The sequence below is a fragment of the Haliotis rufescens genome, unplaced genomic scaffold (genome assembly GCF_023055435.1).
Source record: "Haliotis rufescens isolate VD_foot unplaced genomic scaffold, xgHalRufe1.0.p SCAF_7, whole genome shotgun sequence".
Lineage (NCBI taxonomy): Eukaryota > Metazoa > Mollusca > Gastropoda > Lepetellida > Haliotidae > Haliotis > Haliotis rufescens.
The window spans coordinates 45,269,879-45,287,655 of record NW_025964361.1 but is presented as its reverse complement, the minus strand read 5'-3'; the positions used below and the strand labels follow the sequence as shown (position 1 = coordinate 45,287,655).

The following is a 17,777-nucleotide window of genomic DNA, read 5'->3' as shown; positions in this document are numbered from 1 at the left end:
TCTATGAGACTTTGCATGTCTATCAGACTCATGCTGAACTGGTGTCTTTTGCTTTTTAGGAATTTTAGTATTTTTTATTTTTTATGTTTCCATGGCAATTAGTTGCACTTAGGTTCTATAAGGGTGGTGTTCATTTCCGGAGCGTAACTCAAAAACTGTTAAATACTTTCTTACAAAACTTTGCATGTCTACCAGGCACATACTGAACTGGTGCCTTTTGCTATTTAGGAATTTTATGAAATTTATTTTTTATGTTTCCATGGCAACAAGTTGGACTTAGGTTCTATAGGGTAGAGATTGTTTGCGGAGCATAACTGAAAACCCATTGAATACTTTCTAACAAAACTTTGCATGTTTACCAGACACATACTGAACTGGTGTCTTTTGCTATTTAGGAATTTTATAAATTTTTATTTTTTACGTTTCCATGGCAACAAGTTGGACTTAGGTTCTATAAGGGTGGTGTTCGTTTCCAGAGCATAACTAAAAAAACGTTAAATACTTTCTTACAAAACCTTTTTTACTTAGTGATAAGTGTCTCCAATTGGGACAAGTTTTCTCAAAAACCACTGATGTTACATGAATGAAACTTTGCAAGCTTATCTAAGAGAATCTTTACATATCAAGATTGAGTTCGAAAATTGGTGCCATAATTTATTTATTCCGGCGAAGGGACCTTTCATTCATATTAATTTCTAATCTGAACAGATTTTCTCAAATTTTCAGATAACATATGAAGCCATCAGATTTTCTCAAATTTTCAGATAACATATGAAGCCATCCTACTGCTTATCACTTCTTAAGGCTTTATGGGACGCTGAGTTCTGTTCCTTGAGCATGTTGAGCACACCTGAAATCTATGATCGTGGGGTCCAAACCCAGTTCACTCTGATTTTGTTTCTAGGTTTCTCAGCATCATACCTGTGCTCCTGGATTGCACCACATTAAGGTTACATGCCTGGTATAACGGGAATATTGTTCAAAGAGGTGTTAAACCAAACTGACTCACTCATGGCGGGGGATAGTGATAACGCTGTTTTCTTGTTGTATTTAGGATGAGTCTGGATTTCTGGAAATCATTTTCTATTATATTGACTGATTGTCATCCAAAAATATCCTGGGCCCTGTTCCACAAAGCGATCGTAGCCCTACGACTGTCATAAGTCTATGTTAACGTATGGAAGTTACGATCATCTTAGCGCTACGATTGCTTTGTGGAACAGGGCCCTTAACCTTTTTGTTCAAGTTGATAATGATATAGAGGAATGTCCTATCCAATGTTGACCGCCTCCGTGGTCTTGTGGTAGGGCGTCCGCCCGGAGAGCGGAAGGTCCGGGGTTCGATCCCCGGCCATGTCATACCAAAAGACGTTAAAAGATGGTACTTGTTGTTACCCTGTCTGGCGCTTGGCATTAAGGGGCTTAAACAAGGGTTGGCTTAAAGGTCGGCTCGGAGTCAGTATACTGTGTCTGAGTGGGGTATTCATGTTAAACTGCGGCATGGTATCTCAGTGAGCTAGCACTATAAATCGGCATCAGTCCGGACTAGTACAAGCAGCCACACAAACACACTCACGTGTATGCACGTCGCTATATAAGTGCAATGATCTTGGACGCGACGTTAAACCCCATTTCACCTCACCTCACCTCACCTCACCTCACCTCACCTCACCTCACCTCACCTCACCTCACCTCACCTCACCTATCCAATGTGACATGATCTGATCCTACACCTGAATGCTTGGGCAGATCTGGTGATGTGTTAGCTCCTGTCTGGAGTTGGGTCTGTTGGTCAGGGGTGGTAGGGTAGCCAAGTGGTTAAGGCATTTGCTCCTTATGTTTAAGGACCAGGTTTGATTCCTCAATGCGTGAAGCTCATTTCTGGTGTCCGCTGACATGATATTGCAGGAATATTGCCAACAAAGCAGCATAGAGCCATATTCACTCACACTAATTACAATCAGATCTATTACTCTGATTTTATGCCTCTCGCTGTAAGGATCTGACTAACGCTTCATGGACATGCCGGAGACCCGGAGTGAACTTTGATGCCCGATCAAAATGAAATATTCAGTGGAGTATTAAGCATTTTGAGCAAATTTTTGTCAAACTGGGAGCCTTGGAAAGGGCCTAACAGGTAGTTTTACCAATGCTTGGTGTAGAAATGAAACCACAGTAGAGGCGACTGATGGAAGGGCTGAATCTGTCTATAATTTTGCAAAAGTAGTTACTAAAAAAGATGTTTGATAATATTCTGATTTTGAGCTTATTTTCTCTTTGTATTTCTATGGTGAATTTTTCATCCATTTTATATTTTATTTTGTTTTCTTCGTAAGTAACCCCAAATTGACTCCATCACCATTTTCCCTCTTGAATCTTGGCTTATTCGCCAAGAAGATCCTGAAAGGCAGTTGATCTGGTATTCATGCCCCATAAATATTATTTAACCTCTGTGACTCTTTCAGATGTCGACATGCAAGTATTGCAGCCTACTTCGAAGATGAGAAACCCAAATGTGACGAGGGCTGTGATGTGTGCAGTAACCCCAAGCTGGTGGAACTTACCATGCTCAATCTACAGCGTGGGACCTATGCCAGTGTCAACAAGGTCGTCGGGAAAGGTGGCATCTTCTTCATGGATGAAGACGCCAGCAATATGTACGGAGGCGGCAGAAAAGGAGTTAAAAAGTAAGTTAGGGAATTTCAGAAAATGACCCGGAATCATGGGTAAACCAGGCATCTGGCAGCATCAGCCGGTTGAGTTAGAATCCCATCTTCAAAATCTCCAGTGCTCAGATTTTGGTGAAGCGCGGATATCTCTGCGAAAGTAGGTCGTGTCCAGAACCCTCTGCTTACCGAACGGTAGTGAGGATCGAGTGGTTGTGTTCGAAGGCCTGTGAGGGCAGTTGTTGGTCGTTCCTCTTCCTAACAAAGCGTACTCAGAATGTAAAAAAGACCGCATGGCTACTACACCTTACGTCGTCAGACTGTAAGCAAGCAGGTGGTACTTGTAGAACTCCGCTGTCTGGGGCAAGGGTCTCGTACTCTGTTGCCTATGGGATGGGTTCCCCTTCTCGTTCTGGTGCACTCATTCTTTGCAGTTGTGGGGGGCGCGGGTGGCCCAGTCGTCTAAGGCGCCGCGATTCGCTGTGCAGAGTTGCGTCCCTTGGACACGCCAGAAACCTATGATTGTGGGTTCGAATCCAGGTTCGCCCCAATTATGTTTCTAGGTTTGTCAGCACCATACCCGTGCTCGTGGGTTTCACCGAAGTGATAAACGTCTGAGACCTGCATCACTTCGGGCTTTCCTCCCACATTAAGCTGACACGCCATGATATGACTGGAATACTGTTAAAAGCGGCGTTAAACCCAACTCACTCACTCACTTTGCAGTTGTGTTTGAAATTTTTAACAAAGGGTAAAAAGAGATTCTAAGCTGTTACAGCTTACGATTCGAAAGAGAATGAGTAAATTTGGGATGTCTTATGATCAATATATGGGTAACAAACCAGGGCACAGCCTATTGTGGATGAAGGTAGCTATGGATACGACTGGGATGTGTTGGGGTGCCTTGGTTTTTTAAGATAGAAACAAGTTGGAGGATCGTTTCCAAACTCCTATTGCCAGCATGACCAAAACACGAGATGCAGAGTAAAATTGTGCACATCGTGCAATGACTCGATGATGATGTTGGCGGTGCCTGAGAACCAAGACTATTATTTTTTTTAGCCTAACTCAGCAATATTCCAGGGATATTCAGTACTGTTTTGATAGTGTTTTAACTATTGCACTTTAAAACTAACCCTGATAGTTCTCCTTATTTCCGATGTTCTGTGTGTTCAGAGAGTCGGATGATTATGCCCGTGGCTTTAGTGATGAAGAAGGTCCGGACAAAGAGGCGCAGGAACTGAAAGAGAAGTCGCAGCGGACACGGATGATCATGAAAGAGTTCAAGAAGAGGCGAGGGGTGAGAGGAAATCAGTGGGAATTAGAACCTCAGTGCCCAATGCTTGTCTGGCTCAGCATCTTCAGAAGAGTAACCTCTTAGGTTGAATACTATTGTGGATGAGTGGGAGTACCAATGTTGTCGAGTAAAGCATTGTCACCAGTAGGAGTAACATTGTCACCAGTATGAGTAACATTGTTGCCAGTATTAGTAACACTGTAGTCAATATAAGTAACATTGCAGGCCAGTATGAGTAACATTGTTGCCAGTATGAGTAACATTGCAGGCCAGTATGAGTAACACTATCGCCAGTATGAGTAACATTGTAGCCAGTATGAGTAACATTGTAGCCAGTATGAGTAACATTGTAGCCAGTATAAGTAACATTGTAGCCAGTATAAGTAACATGGCAGCCAGTATAAGTAACATTGTAGCCAGTATGAGTAACATTGTTGCCAGTATGAGTAACATTGTTGCCAGTATGAGTAACATTGTCGCCAGTATGAGTAACATTGCAGCCATTATGAGTAACATTGTCGCCAGTATGAGTAACATTGTAGCCAGTATGAGTAACATTGTAGCCAGTATGAGTAACATTGTAGCCAGTATAAGTAACATTGTAGCCAGTATAAGTAACATTGCAGCCAGTATAAGTAACATTGTAGCCAGTATGAGTAACATTGTAGCCAGTATGAGTAACATTGTTGCCAGTATGAGTAACATTGTCGCCAGTATGAGTAACATTGTAGCCAGTATAAGTAACATTGCAGCCAGTATAAGTTACATTGTAGCCAGTATAAGTAACATTGTAGCCAGTATGAGTAACATTGTTGCCAGTATGAGTAACATTGTCGCCAGTATGAGTAACATTGTAGCCAGTATGAGTAACATTGCAGCCATTATGAGTAACATTGTCGCCAGTATGAGTAACATTGTAGCCAGTATGAGTAACATTGTAGCCAGTATGAGTAACATTGTAGCCAGTATAAGTAACATTGTAGCCAGTATAAGTAACATTGCAGCCAGTATAAGTAACATTGTAGCCAGTATAAGTAACATTGTAGCCAGTATGAGTAACATTGTAGCCAGTATGAGTAACATTGTAGCCATTATGAGTAACATTGTCGCCAGTATGAGTAACATTGTAGCCAGTATGAGTAACATTGTAGCCATTATGAGTAACATTGTCGCCAGTATGAGTAACATTGTAGCCAGTATAAGTAACATTGTAGCCAGTATAAGTAACATTGTAGCCAGTATGAGTAACATTGTAGCCATTATGAGTAACATTGTCGCCAGTATGAGTAACATTGTAGCCAGTATGAGTAACATTGTAGCCATTATGAGTAACATTGTAGCCAGTATGAGTAACATTGTAGCCAGTATGAGTTACATTGTAGCCAGTATGAGTAACATTGTAGCCAGTATGAGTAACATTGTTGCCAGTATGAGTAACATTGTAGCCAGTATGAGTAACATTGTCACCAGTATGAGTAACATTGTAGCCAGTATGAGTAACATTGTAGCCAGTATGAGTAACATTGTTGCCAGTATAAGTAACATTGTAGCCAGTATGAGTAACATTGTCGCCAGTATGAGTAACATTGTCGCCAGTATGAGTAACATTGTAGCCAGTATGAGTAACATTGTAGCCAGTATGAGTAACATTGTAGCCAGTATAAGTAACATTGTTGCCGGTATGAGTAACATTGTCGCCAGTATAAGTAACATTGTTGCCAGTATGAGTAACATTGTAGCCATTATGAGTAACATTGTCGCCAGTATGAGTAACATTGTAGCCAGTATGAGTAACATTGTAGCCAGTATGAGTAACATTGTAGCCAGTATGAGTAACATTGCAGCCATTATGAGTAACATTGTCGCCAGTATGAGTAACATTGTAGCCAGTATGAGTAACATTGTAGCCAGTATGAGTAACATTGTCACCAGTATGAGTAACATTGTGGCCAGTATGAGTAACATGGCAGCCATTATAAGTAACATTGTAGCCAGTATGAGTAACATTGTAGCCAGTATGAGTAACATTGTTGCCAGTATGAGTAACATTGTTGCCAGTATGAGTAACATTGTCGCCAGTATAAGTAACATTGTAGCCAGTATGAGTAACATTGTCGCCAGTATGAGTAACATTGTTGCCAGTATGAGTAACATTGTGGCCAGTATGAGTAACATTGTAGCCAGTATGAGTAACATTGTCGCCAGTATAAGTAACATTGTAGCCAGTATGAGTAACATTGTCGCCAGTATAAGTAACATTGTAGCCAGTATGAGTAACATTGTAGCCAGTATGAGTAACATTGTAGCCAGTATGAGTAACATTGTCGCCAGTATGAGTAACATTGTAGCCAGTATGAGTAACATTGCAGCCATTATGAGTAACATTGTCGCCAGTATGAGTAACATTGTAGCCAGTATGAGTAACATTGTAGCCAGTATGAGTAACATTGTCACCAGTATGAGTAACATTGTGGCCAGTATGAGTAACATGGCAGCCATTATAAGTAACATTGTAGCCAGTATGAGTAACATTGTAGCCAGTATGAGTAACATTGTTGCCAGTATGAGTAACATTGTCGCCAGTATAAGTAACATTGTAGCCAGTATGAGTAACATTGTCGCCAGTATGAGTAACATTGTTGCCAGTATGAGTAACATTGTGGCCAGTATGAGTAACATTGTAGCCAGTATGAGTAACATTGTCGCCAGTATAAGTAACATTGTAGCCAGTATGAGTAACATTGTCGCCAGTATAAGTAACATTGTAGCCAGTATGAGTAACATTGTAGCCAGTATGAGTAACATTGTAGCCAGTATGAGTAACATTGTTGCCAGTATGAGTAACATTGTAGCCAGTATGAGTAACATTGTAGCCAGTATGAGTAACATTGTCGCCAGTATGAGTAACATTGTAGCCAGTATGAGTAACATTGTAGCCAGTATGAGTAACATTGTAGCCAGTATGAGTAACATTGTCGCCAGTATAAGTAACATTGTAGCCAGTATGAGTAACATTGTAGCCAGTATAAGTAACATTGTAGCCAGTATAAGTAACATTGTAGCCAGTATGAGTAACATTGTCGCCAGTATGAGTAACATTGTAGCCAGTATGAGTAACATTGTAGCCAGTATGAGTAACATTGTAGCCAGTATGAGTAACATTGTCGCCAGTATAAGTAACATTGTCGCCAGTATGAGTAACATTGTAGCCAGTATAAGTAACATTGTAGCCAGTATAAGTAACATTGTAGCCAGTATGAGTAACATTGTAGCCAGTATGAGTAACATTGTAGCCAGTATGAGTAACATTGTCGCCAGTATGAGTAACATTGTCGCCAGTATGAGTAACATGGCAGCCATTATAAGTAACATTGTAGCCAGTATGAGTAACATTGTAGCCAGTATGAGTAACATTGTTGCCAGTATGAGTAACATTGTCGCCAGTATAAGTAACATTGTAGCCAGTATGAGTAACATTGTCGCCAGTATGAGTAACATTGTTGCCAGTATGAGTAACATTGTGGCCAGTATGAGTAACATTGTAGCCAGTATGAGTAACATTGTCGCCAGTATAAGTAACATTGTAGCCAGTATGAGTAACATTGTCGCCAGTATAAGTAACATTGTAGCCAGTATGAGTAACATTGTAGCCAGTATGAGTAACATTGTAGCCAGTATGAGTAACATTGTCGCCAGTATGAGTAACATTGTAGCCAGTATGAGTAACATTGTAGCCAGTATGAGTAACATTGTCGCCAGTATGAGTAACATTGTAGCCAGTATGAGTAACATTGTAGCCAGTATGAGTAACATTGTAGCCAGTATGAGTAACATTGTCGCCAGTATAAGTAACATTGTAGCCAGTATGAGTAACATTATAGCCAGTATAAGTAACATTGTAGCCAGTATAAGTAACATTGTAGCCAGTATGAGTAACATTGTCGCCAGTATGAGTAACATTGTAGCCAGTATGAGTAACATTGTAGCCAGTATGAGTAACATTGTAGCCAGTATGAGTAACATTGTCGCCAGTATAAGTAACATTGTAGCCAGTATGAGTAACATTGTAGCCAGTATAAGTAACATTGTAGCCAGTATAAGTAACATTGTAGCCAGTATGAGTAACATTGTAGCCAGTATGAGTAACATTGTAGCCAGTATGAGTAACATTGTCGCCAGTATGAGTAACATTGTCGCCAGTATGAGTAACATTGTTGCCAGTATGAGTAACATTGTAGCCAGTATGAGTAACATTGTTGCCAGTATGAGTAACATTGTAGCCAGTATGAGTAACATTGTAGCCATTGTGAGTAACATTGTCACCATTATGAGTAACATTGTCGCCAGGATGAGTAACATTGCAGCCATTATCAGTAACATTGCAGCCATTGTGAGTAACATTGTTGCCGGTATGAGTAACATGTGACATATAAGTAACATTATAGTAACATTATAGTCAACATAAGTAACATTGTAGCCAGTATAAGTAACATTGTGGCCAGTATGAGTAACATTGTGGCCACTATGAGTAACATTGTTGCCAATATGAGTAGCATTGTAGCCAGTATGAATAAAATAACATTGCTGCAAATTTCAATACCAGTTTTTCAGAGTGCAAAAAGCAATATTGCTCAGTTTGAATACCAGTGTTGCTGAGTATGAATAACATTGGTGCCAGTATGAATAAATTAACATTGTTGCCAATACGAATAACATTACTGTCAATACAACTACCATTTTTCTTCTGTTTGAATACCATTGTTGCCAGGTGTAAATAACATTATTGTGCAGTATGAAGAAGTTTGTTGCGGAGTATGAATAACATTATTGCCCAGGTCGAATACCATTATCACAGACTATGAATGCTGTTTGTTGCCCTATTTGACTACCCTTGGTTCAGAATAAGAATAACATTGACATGATTGATGTCAAGAATGTATGAAATATTCTGTTTTTGTGACAACAGGATGGTGAGCCAAGCAGTCGCCCAGAGAATGACTTCAAACCCCCAACACTTGACTGTCCACTCAGAGATGCGTCCAGTCAAAAGATTCCTAAACTCACAGTCAAGGTTGGTTCGTAGTCACTGCCAAACATTTGTCAAAACTGAAGTACCTGTACTATTATTTAGTTAGCATCAGAAACTAAGAAGGGTCCTTGTTATGTTCTGTCATAGTACTGGAATCCTGGAACCACCTCCTTGTTCTTTTGTCTTGAACATTAGTGTAATGACAAAAAAACATTGACTTGTACTCTTCATTTCATACACTGGTGGTAGTTACTCGTGTTAGAAATTCAAGAGGTCATTGACATTTAATGACTATTCAACATTAGGCTTAAGGATTGGTTCCCGGGCAAAGGTTTTTACAAATACAGTGCGTGTGGGCGGCACTCAGAATCCTTTCAATATTTTTTCATGAAACTTTGCAGGTTTGTCAGGTACATGCTGAACTGGTGCCTTCTGCTATTTAGAAATTTTAGAAATTTTTATTTTTTACGTTTCCATGGCAACAAGATGGACTTAGGTTCCAAACTCTTTTTTTTTTTTCAATGTCCATGACAAGTTCCACCTCGGTTAAAAAAGGTTAGGGTTTGTTTAGATTTAATTATGTCATAAATTCTGCAACAGGGGCGGGGGATACAGCCACGTTAGTGGCAAACTCTTGTTGTTTTTGTTTTTGTTCTGGAAACTAGTATGTTACCAAATGAGCTGTTGTGTGCAAGCAGCCAGGGATAGGGCCTTCCTACTGAATGTATTCCTTGTTGAGGAAAATACTGGAATACAATATTTGATCACTGTACGACTACCAGTGTGTGCAGAATACACACATACAATGAGCTTCAATTTAATTTCACAACGCGAAGACATTTTTGTGAGCATACAACACACTATCAACTATAGATCGGGGAGAAAATGTGTGAACAGCTGATTGCTATTTCCGGCTTATTTTACGAGACAAATACACACTTAATCTCAGTCCATGCATATGAAACATTGTACGAAAATACAATGGAATTTGTAAATCATCATGTCTAGTGATATTTTATCATTTATTTCATGTTTTGGAATTTGTTAATCATTATGGCTAGTGATATTTTATCATTTATTTCATGTTTTCATTGACCAAATTTGCAAATGCGCCTAGATTGTACATATATTGCCGCCATGACCATAACACGAGACGTGCAGTAAAGCAGGGCAAATGTAAAGGGAAGTAACTGCCTGCTATATTGCTAAATTTCACTGCTGGGGTCGTGTCTTCAAGATGCAGAATATTTAAGGATTTTTTTCTTTTTAATTAAAATAAAAACGAAATGTGTGGTAGACTTTGTAATCATGCGGCAGTGTCCAAGAACCAAGACTATTATATTTTTAGCCTTAGGGTTATATGGTTATGAAAAGGACTCTTAGGTTTCATGCATGATTTCAAACACTGATTACAATGGACAGAATCTATGTACAATTTCTTGTAAAATATTTACGTATAAACTGGTAATGCCTTTCCTTGATATATTATTTATTGCATTGTAAGAACAGTGTAACTTAACTTTTTATGTAATAATGAATTAATTGCATTTTGAATATAGAATCTGGCACCTTATAAAGGGAACTAACCCTTCGTGTATATTATTTTAAATTTTTTATTTTTTTGTTTTTAGATTCGGGAACATTGCTTCCAGATGTTGGAGACTGCCCTGTATGAAAACTATATTAATCATTATGAGAATGAATCAGATCGGATAAGTGCAAGAGACTACGTGCCAAGATGTTGTGCCCTTGACCTTGAATACCAAACATTCCAATCCAATAAAATTGCAAATGTGTACAAAGCTGGTGTTATGAGAGTTGTGTCCGAAATAAGGAAATGTACAAAAGACAAAAAAGTGCACACGTCACTGGAATCTAACACTAAGTCCAGCGCCAGTGGCAGGCCAGGATCTCCAGCCAATAGCCCAGGGGCTGACACCACAAACCCATCACTCCCCTTGGGAACAAAGGTGCATAAGAACACCGACACTGGCGCTTCAAGGCTAAGTGCTTCATCTGCATTCGTAACAGCATCTTCTTTACTTGCGTCACGTGAACGTAATTCTGATTCTGTGCCTTCGTCAACATGTAGCCTTCCATCGGAGCATCTTGTTGGAGAAAATGTGGTAGACAGTACACAGGATCCTGAGCCGCAGAAAAACAGTCGGAAAAATTCCAATTACAAAAAAATATTTTCAAATCAGGACAGTTCATCGTCAGAATCTGATGAAAGTGAAGCAAAGTTTGACATTGTGTGCTCCACGACAGCAATGAGGGACAAGGTGGTGCCGAAAATTACATACTTTTTTGAAAGTCAGTCTTTTAAGGGTAAAGAGGAAGAAAGTGTCAGCAGTGTTAGTGACAGTTGGACAGTGTCAAGTGTTAGTGTCCTTGACACTGTGGGAAGTGTGAAAAAATCCGACATCAGCAACAAGAAACGTCATAAAGAGGTATGTTACCATGAATACATGACCTTTTTATGGATAGCAACTTCTTGTATTCTTTGTTCTCCTGATGAAAGAGCAAGCAGTAGGTCTGAAACATTGTACAAAGAATAAAAGAAGTTGCTATCCTTAAAAAAGTGTCATGTATTCATGTTTCTCCCAACTTCTAAATGCCTATCAAAGACTTTATGTTACCATGGTTAGTTAGTATTATGTATCTACTGAAGCAGTGAGTGAGATGGTTTTGACACAGCTGGGACAGTATTTCAGTTGTACGATGGTGGGTTAGTTTCATCTTAAGTGATGGATGTTAACCACTTTCTAACAGACTTGAGCAAAAACCACAATCTCAAGATAAAATGACAAAAGTAATACTAATCTAATTCAGCTGTTTCTGCGGACCGCGGCTGGCTCGCGTACACGTTACATCTGCGACTGTTTATTTACCCAAACATTTCATTGGATTTGAAAACTACAGGACCCGTGAAGATCTGGGTTAGAATAGGTCTTCAGCAACCCATGCTTGCCGTAAAAAGCGACTATGGTTGTCGTAAGAAGAGACTAACGGGATTGGGTGGTCAGGCTTGCTGGCTTGGTTGACGCATGTCATCGTGTCCCAATTGCGTGGATCGATGTTCATGATGTCAATCACTGGATTGTCTGGCCCAGACTCGATTATTTACAAACTGCCGTCATATAGCTGGAATATTGTTGAGTGCAGCGTTAATCAACAAACAACAACAACTTTGCTATAATCATGGAAGCGACTTTATACCCCATTTCACCTCACCTAGAACATAATTGATTTCCTCTGGTTAAGGACAAGCCGGACAAGTCTGAGAAATGCAGCCCACCAGCCAAGAAAGCCAAACCCAGCCATGACGAAGCCAGTCCCAACTCCCCAACTGAGATGAAGGCCTATCCGATGAAGGAAGGCGATCAGACAAACCAGCCTCTACGCATACAGAAGAGTTCCACAGAGTTGAAAGGAGTTGCAGACCTTGTCGTCAAGTACCTCACTCCCCATTACAAAGATGGCAGGTTTGCTACAAAGGTCAGTTCTAAGTGTGTCCCTGCTTAGTTCTTGTAGAGAAGACCGCCTCCGTGGTCTAGTGGTAGAGCGTGCGCCCGGAGAGCGGAAGGTCCGGGGTTCGATCCTCGGGCGTGTCATACCAAAAGACGTTTAAATATGGTACTTGTTGTTACCCTGTCTGGCGCTCGGATTAAGGGGCTAAAACAAGGACTTGTCGACTCGGAGTCAGTATACTGTGTCTGAGTGGGGTATTCATGTTAAACTGCGGCATGGTATCTCAGTGAGCTACCACTATAAATCGGCATCAGTCCGGACTAGTACAAGCAGCCACACACACACACACACGTACATGCATGTTGCTATATAGAGGGGTCTAGGGGCCCGTGGTTTGGATCTATGGACTAAGGCTGGGACGGGTAACTCGAGTACTCAGGTCGGATGGGTGCTGAGTAGGACCCAGGTACCCACAGGACTACCCGGAACCATGGTTAGTCACATGATATATTGTTTAATGACAAAAAAATTCTAGAACTCTATGTCTAGACTACAAGTCACTAATTTTCGCAGTTCTTTCTGACTACTACGTCCACTCCTTCTGACTTTTTTATGTTTGAATAAAAATAAAACTTCAGTCAACGTCAGTGTATGCATGACCCGATCGTTTTGTACGTGTATCTAAACACATTTGCCAGGGCTACGGTCAAACTTTTCCAATTTGGACAGTTTGTACCTACCTCTTGAGAACTACAGCGGGTACCTGGGTGGGGTCGGGTAATAGGGGGAGGATACCCAGGTAGTAAGTTTGGACCCTCTAAGGCTTTAACGATGAACATGATCATGATTAGGCTTATCACAAGGACACCTTTACTATCAGGATTTGACTCAAACATTGTTAGGGATATCAAAATCAGTTTTGATAAATAACTATTAAAATATAACGTAAGTTGTCATTGTTCAGAAGTGTTGGTACTCACCTCACTTTGCTTCGTCACTTTCTAATTTATGACTAAGGTTTCCGCCATTTCTGATTTAAAATGAGTTGCACACTGTAACCTGCGTATTCTAGAAACCATGCCTTCTGGACTGAAATGAAGCATGAAAATCAAGGTGTCCTTGTCGTAATGCTATAAAGATGTTGCAGCGAAACTCATCCATGTTTAACATGCTTAAGGAGGCCAGATACCCGATATCCCACTGCAAAGGGACATACTGTTGACCATGAATAATCTGGATGATTTCACTGAGAACTTTACACTTTGACAGTATATTAACATGGCTACCCTGTATATCAACCAGTCTCAGCTAATCAGAGTTGTTGATGATCCGATCTTTTCACTTTGACAGTATATTAACATGGCTACCCTGTATATCAACCAGTCTCAGCTAATCAGAGTTGTTGATGATCCGATCTTTTCACTTTGACAGTATATTAACATGGCTACCCTGTATATCAACCAGTCTCAGCTAATCAGAGTTGTTGATGATCCGATCTTTTCACTTTGACAGTATATTAACATGGCTACCCTGTATATCAACCAGTCTCAGCTAATCAGAGTTGTTGATGATCCGATCTTTTCACTTTGACAGTATATTAACATGGCTACCCTGTATATCAACCAGTCTCAGCTAATCAGAGTTGTTGATGATCCGATCTTTTCACTTTGACAGTATATTAACATGGCTACCCTGTATATCAACCAGTCTCAGCTAATCAGAGTTGTTGATGATCCGATCTTTTCACTTTGACAGTATATTAACATGGCTACCCTGTATATCAACCAGTCTTAGCTAATCAGAGTTGTTGATGATCCGATCTTTTCACTTTGACAGTATATTAACATGGCTACCCTGTATATCAACCAGTCTCAGCTAATCAGAGTTGTTGATGATCCGATCTTTTCACTTTGACAGTATATTAACATGGCTACCCTGTATATCAACCAGTCTCAGCTAATCAGAGTTGTTGATGATCCGATCTTTTCACTTTGACAGTATATTAACATGGCTACCCTGTATATCAACCAGTCTCAGCTAATCAGAGTTGTTGATGATCCGATCTTTTCACTTTGACAGTATATTAACATGGCTACCCTGTATATCAACCAGTCTTAGCTAATCAGAGTTGTTGATGATCCGATCTTTTCACTTTGACAGTATATTAACATGGCTACCCTGTATATCAACCAGTCTTAGCTAATAAGAGTTGTGACCCGTGAAGATCCGGGGTAGAATAGATCTTCAGCCCCCATGCTTGCCATAAAAGGCGACTATGCTTGTCATAAGGGGGGACTTACGGGATCGGTGGTCAGGCTTGCTGACTTTGTTGATGCATGTCATCGATCCCAATTGCGCATGCGTAGATCAATGCTCATGACGTCAATCACTGTATTGTCTGGTCCAGACTCCATTATTTACCGACCGCCGTCATATAGCTGGAATATTGCTGAGTGCAGCGTTAAACAACAAACAAACAAACAAATAATTAGAGTTGTTGATGATATGATCTTCTCCGTCAAGCATGACAGGCTGTGTGAAGAGATGTGTTTCTCGGTTGCATATCATGGCAATGAGTGTCTGTATTGTTCCCTTGGATATGTGCTAGTTTAGGACAGTAGACAATATTCCCTTCAAACTCTCACAAAGACAGTTCATTTGTTTACCAACAAAACACACTACCTGTAAAATTGTCCTGTTTCTAAGGGAGATAACCCTTCCAACTCTAAATGTTCAGTCAGTCAAAATCGGCATTATTCTAATCTTTGTTCACAAACATTTGTTTTAGTATGTGAATTTCTCTACCATTTCACAAGCTTTTGCGTAAAACTGAATAATATGGCCTTTGATGCTGTGACTCCCCCCAAGCCTGTTGCTTTGGTAAATATCTAAAATACACTGATAGCTGAGCTGGTAAAAGAACTGTATGTTCCTCCAGATGGTAGCAAAGAATTGGTTTTATCGCATGATACAAAGCAGCAGAAAGTCATGGAAAGAGTATTCAAATAAATATTGACATGGAATGGTCTCAAAATATGTCATTAAGTAATTTGTTTCGGTTTCTGTATTTCCATAGGAGCATGTCACCTTGTAAACAAAAACAAATGTGTTTCATTAGAAAATAAATACATGATACAATTTTTAAAAATTGCTATTTGATATGGAAATATGTATTTAGTAGTGATTGTTTTCAAGGTGTATTCTTAACGTTATCTGACAACAGGCTTTAAGCTTCAACTTGTGTGAGGATTCTTGTTAGAATTGGTTCCAGCAACCTATGCTGGCTGTAAGAGACTTTGTGGATTGCTTGTCATCGTATCCCAACAGCATGGGATGTTGCTCATGACATCAATCAATTATTGAAAGGCCACCGTCATATAGCTGGAATATTGCTGAGGGTAGGGTTAAACAACAAACGAATAGAGCCAAAATTGATCTCAATGAACCCTTGCCTTTGATGAGGTGCCTAGAAGGGGGCCCTGGTGTCCAAGGCACACTTGGGCGGTCGGGTAGCCTAGTGGTTAAAGCGCTCGCTCGTCACGCCAAGACCCGGGTTCGATTTCCCGACATGGGTACAATGTGTGAAGCTCATTTCTGGTGTCCCCCGCCGTGATATTGCTGGGATATTGTGTAAAACCACACTCACTCACACCTAGGCACACTTGCACAAAGCAATCTTAGCGCAAAGGTGATTGTAACTCCCATACTTTAACATAGGTTTACAATAGTCTAAGCTCTAAGATCGCTTTGTGCAAGGGGGCCCAGATGCTCAGGTGGATTGTGTTTCATTGTACACCTGCCTTCGTGGTGGATAGTTGCTCACTCTATCAACCACTGTATTGGGAGTTGAGACCTGTTACGCTGTGAACCACATTGGTATTGTCACAGCTGGCAGGCCTGAAGCCCACTCACTCGTCATGCTCATTCCCAACTATTGTTTGTATTTCAGGAGCTGTTCAAGACAGTGGCCCGGTGCATTTCTCATAAAGTAGTGGAGACAACAAAAGGACTGCCTACAACTGGTACGATACTAAACGTTTGCTCTCAGTGTTTTTGTATCATTCAGTTCCATCTCTGCCTCTGTGGTCTAGTGGTAGAGCGTCCACCCGGAGAGTAGAAGGTCGGGGGTCCCGGGACGTTGTATGTTGTTGAACTTTTAGCCCTTAACATATTGATTCTGCCTCTAAAACGTCTTAGACCTGCATCACTTCGGGCTTTCCTCCCACATTAAGCTGACACGCCGCAATATAACTAGAATACTGTTAAAAGCAGCGTTAAACCCAACTCACTCACTCACTCAAACAGGCGAACACACATGCATGCACATCGCTATATAAGTGCAATGGTCTTGGACGCGTTTCACCTCACCAGTTCCATCATTACTCTGTTGAGAGGAATTCCAGCACAGAATAGGCACAGAACCCATGCTTGTAACATGTGTAGTAAGAGCAGGCTAAGAAATGATTGGGTGGCGGCAAAATTCTATCTGGCTGATGAACATGGAACGCAACTACATGAATGGTTGCTGATGTTATCAACCACTGGTTTGCTTGGCTCAGGTGGTGATATAGCTGGTATAGTGTCAGCTATGGCGTAAAACAGTATACATCCACTCACTTGATTCCATCGTGTCCGCAGCTCAACGGGAGTGGAGGTTCCAAGCGTTCCTTCCTTGTTAGCAGGGGAGAATGTCATGATTGGCTGTATAATGATCAATTTGACAAAGTTGCTATGAACCTAACTATGCTGTATTTTGTTGAGCCTCATATATGAGGTACTCAAATATGGCTTTAGTTTACTTCCAGGGATAATATGAAAGATTAGTTGACCATCAGCTTTCAGTAGTGGCCCATAATTTGCGTCAATGTTATACTATTATAGACAGCATTAGAAATTGGCACTAGTCCTATGGTCCTTGCTTAACTGGCCAATAGTTAAGGTATACTAAGGGCTAGTAGAAATTTACCCTTTATAGGGGTTTTGCTGTATGTTATCTTTATAAGGACTAGGTAGTGGGGAATGTTCGAGTAATTCTCCATTCTTTAAAAATAATGGAGCCAAGTCCCATTATTTTTAAGGAATGGAGAGTTACGAAGTTATTCCCCTACTTCTAACACATCCATAATTTTACTCTTTGACAAAACATTCTCTTGTGGAAAATATTTGAAAAATAAACCAGAGTTCTTTGTAGCCTGAATTTAAGCTGTATTAGTCGCCCTTGCGTGATGCATGATACGCCAAGCTCCGACTCAAGCTGATACATACTATTCTTGGTACATGGCTCTTCATAATTTAGTCGGGCCCTAAACTAGTAT

General features: G+C 40.4%; 1 protein-coding gene across 2 annotated transcripts in view; it reads left to right on the top strand.

Moving 5' to 3' along the window:
• The window catches only part of LOC124115635 (ATP-dependent DNA helicase Q5-like), a 34,983-nt gene that overhangs the window by 7,448 nt on the left and 9,758 nt on the right, over window positions 1-17,777 (top strand). For both annotated transcript variants that reach the window (XM_048387752.1, XM_048387751.1), the window contains exons 6-11: window positions 2,465-2,686; window positions 3,842-3,965; window positions 8,929-9,033; window positions 10,623-11,441; window positions 12,256-12,489; window positions 16,412-16,484. In XM_048387752.1, the coding sequence (XP_048243709.1) occupies window positions 2,465-2,686; window positions 3,842-3,965; window positions 8,929-9,033; window positions 10,623-11,441; window positions 12,256-12,489; window positions 16,412-16,484 (1,577 nt within the window). The remainder of the gene's footprint in view (window positions 1-2,464; window positions 2,687-3,841; window positions 3,966-8,928; window positions 9,034-10,622; window positions 11,442-12,255; window positions 12,490-16,411; window positions 16,485-17,777) is intronic.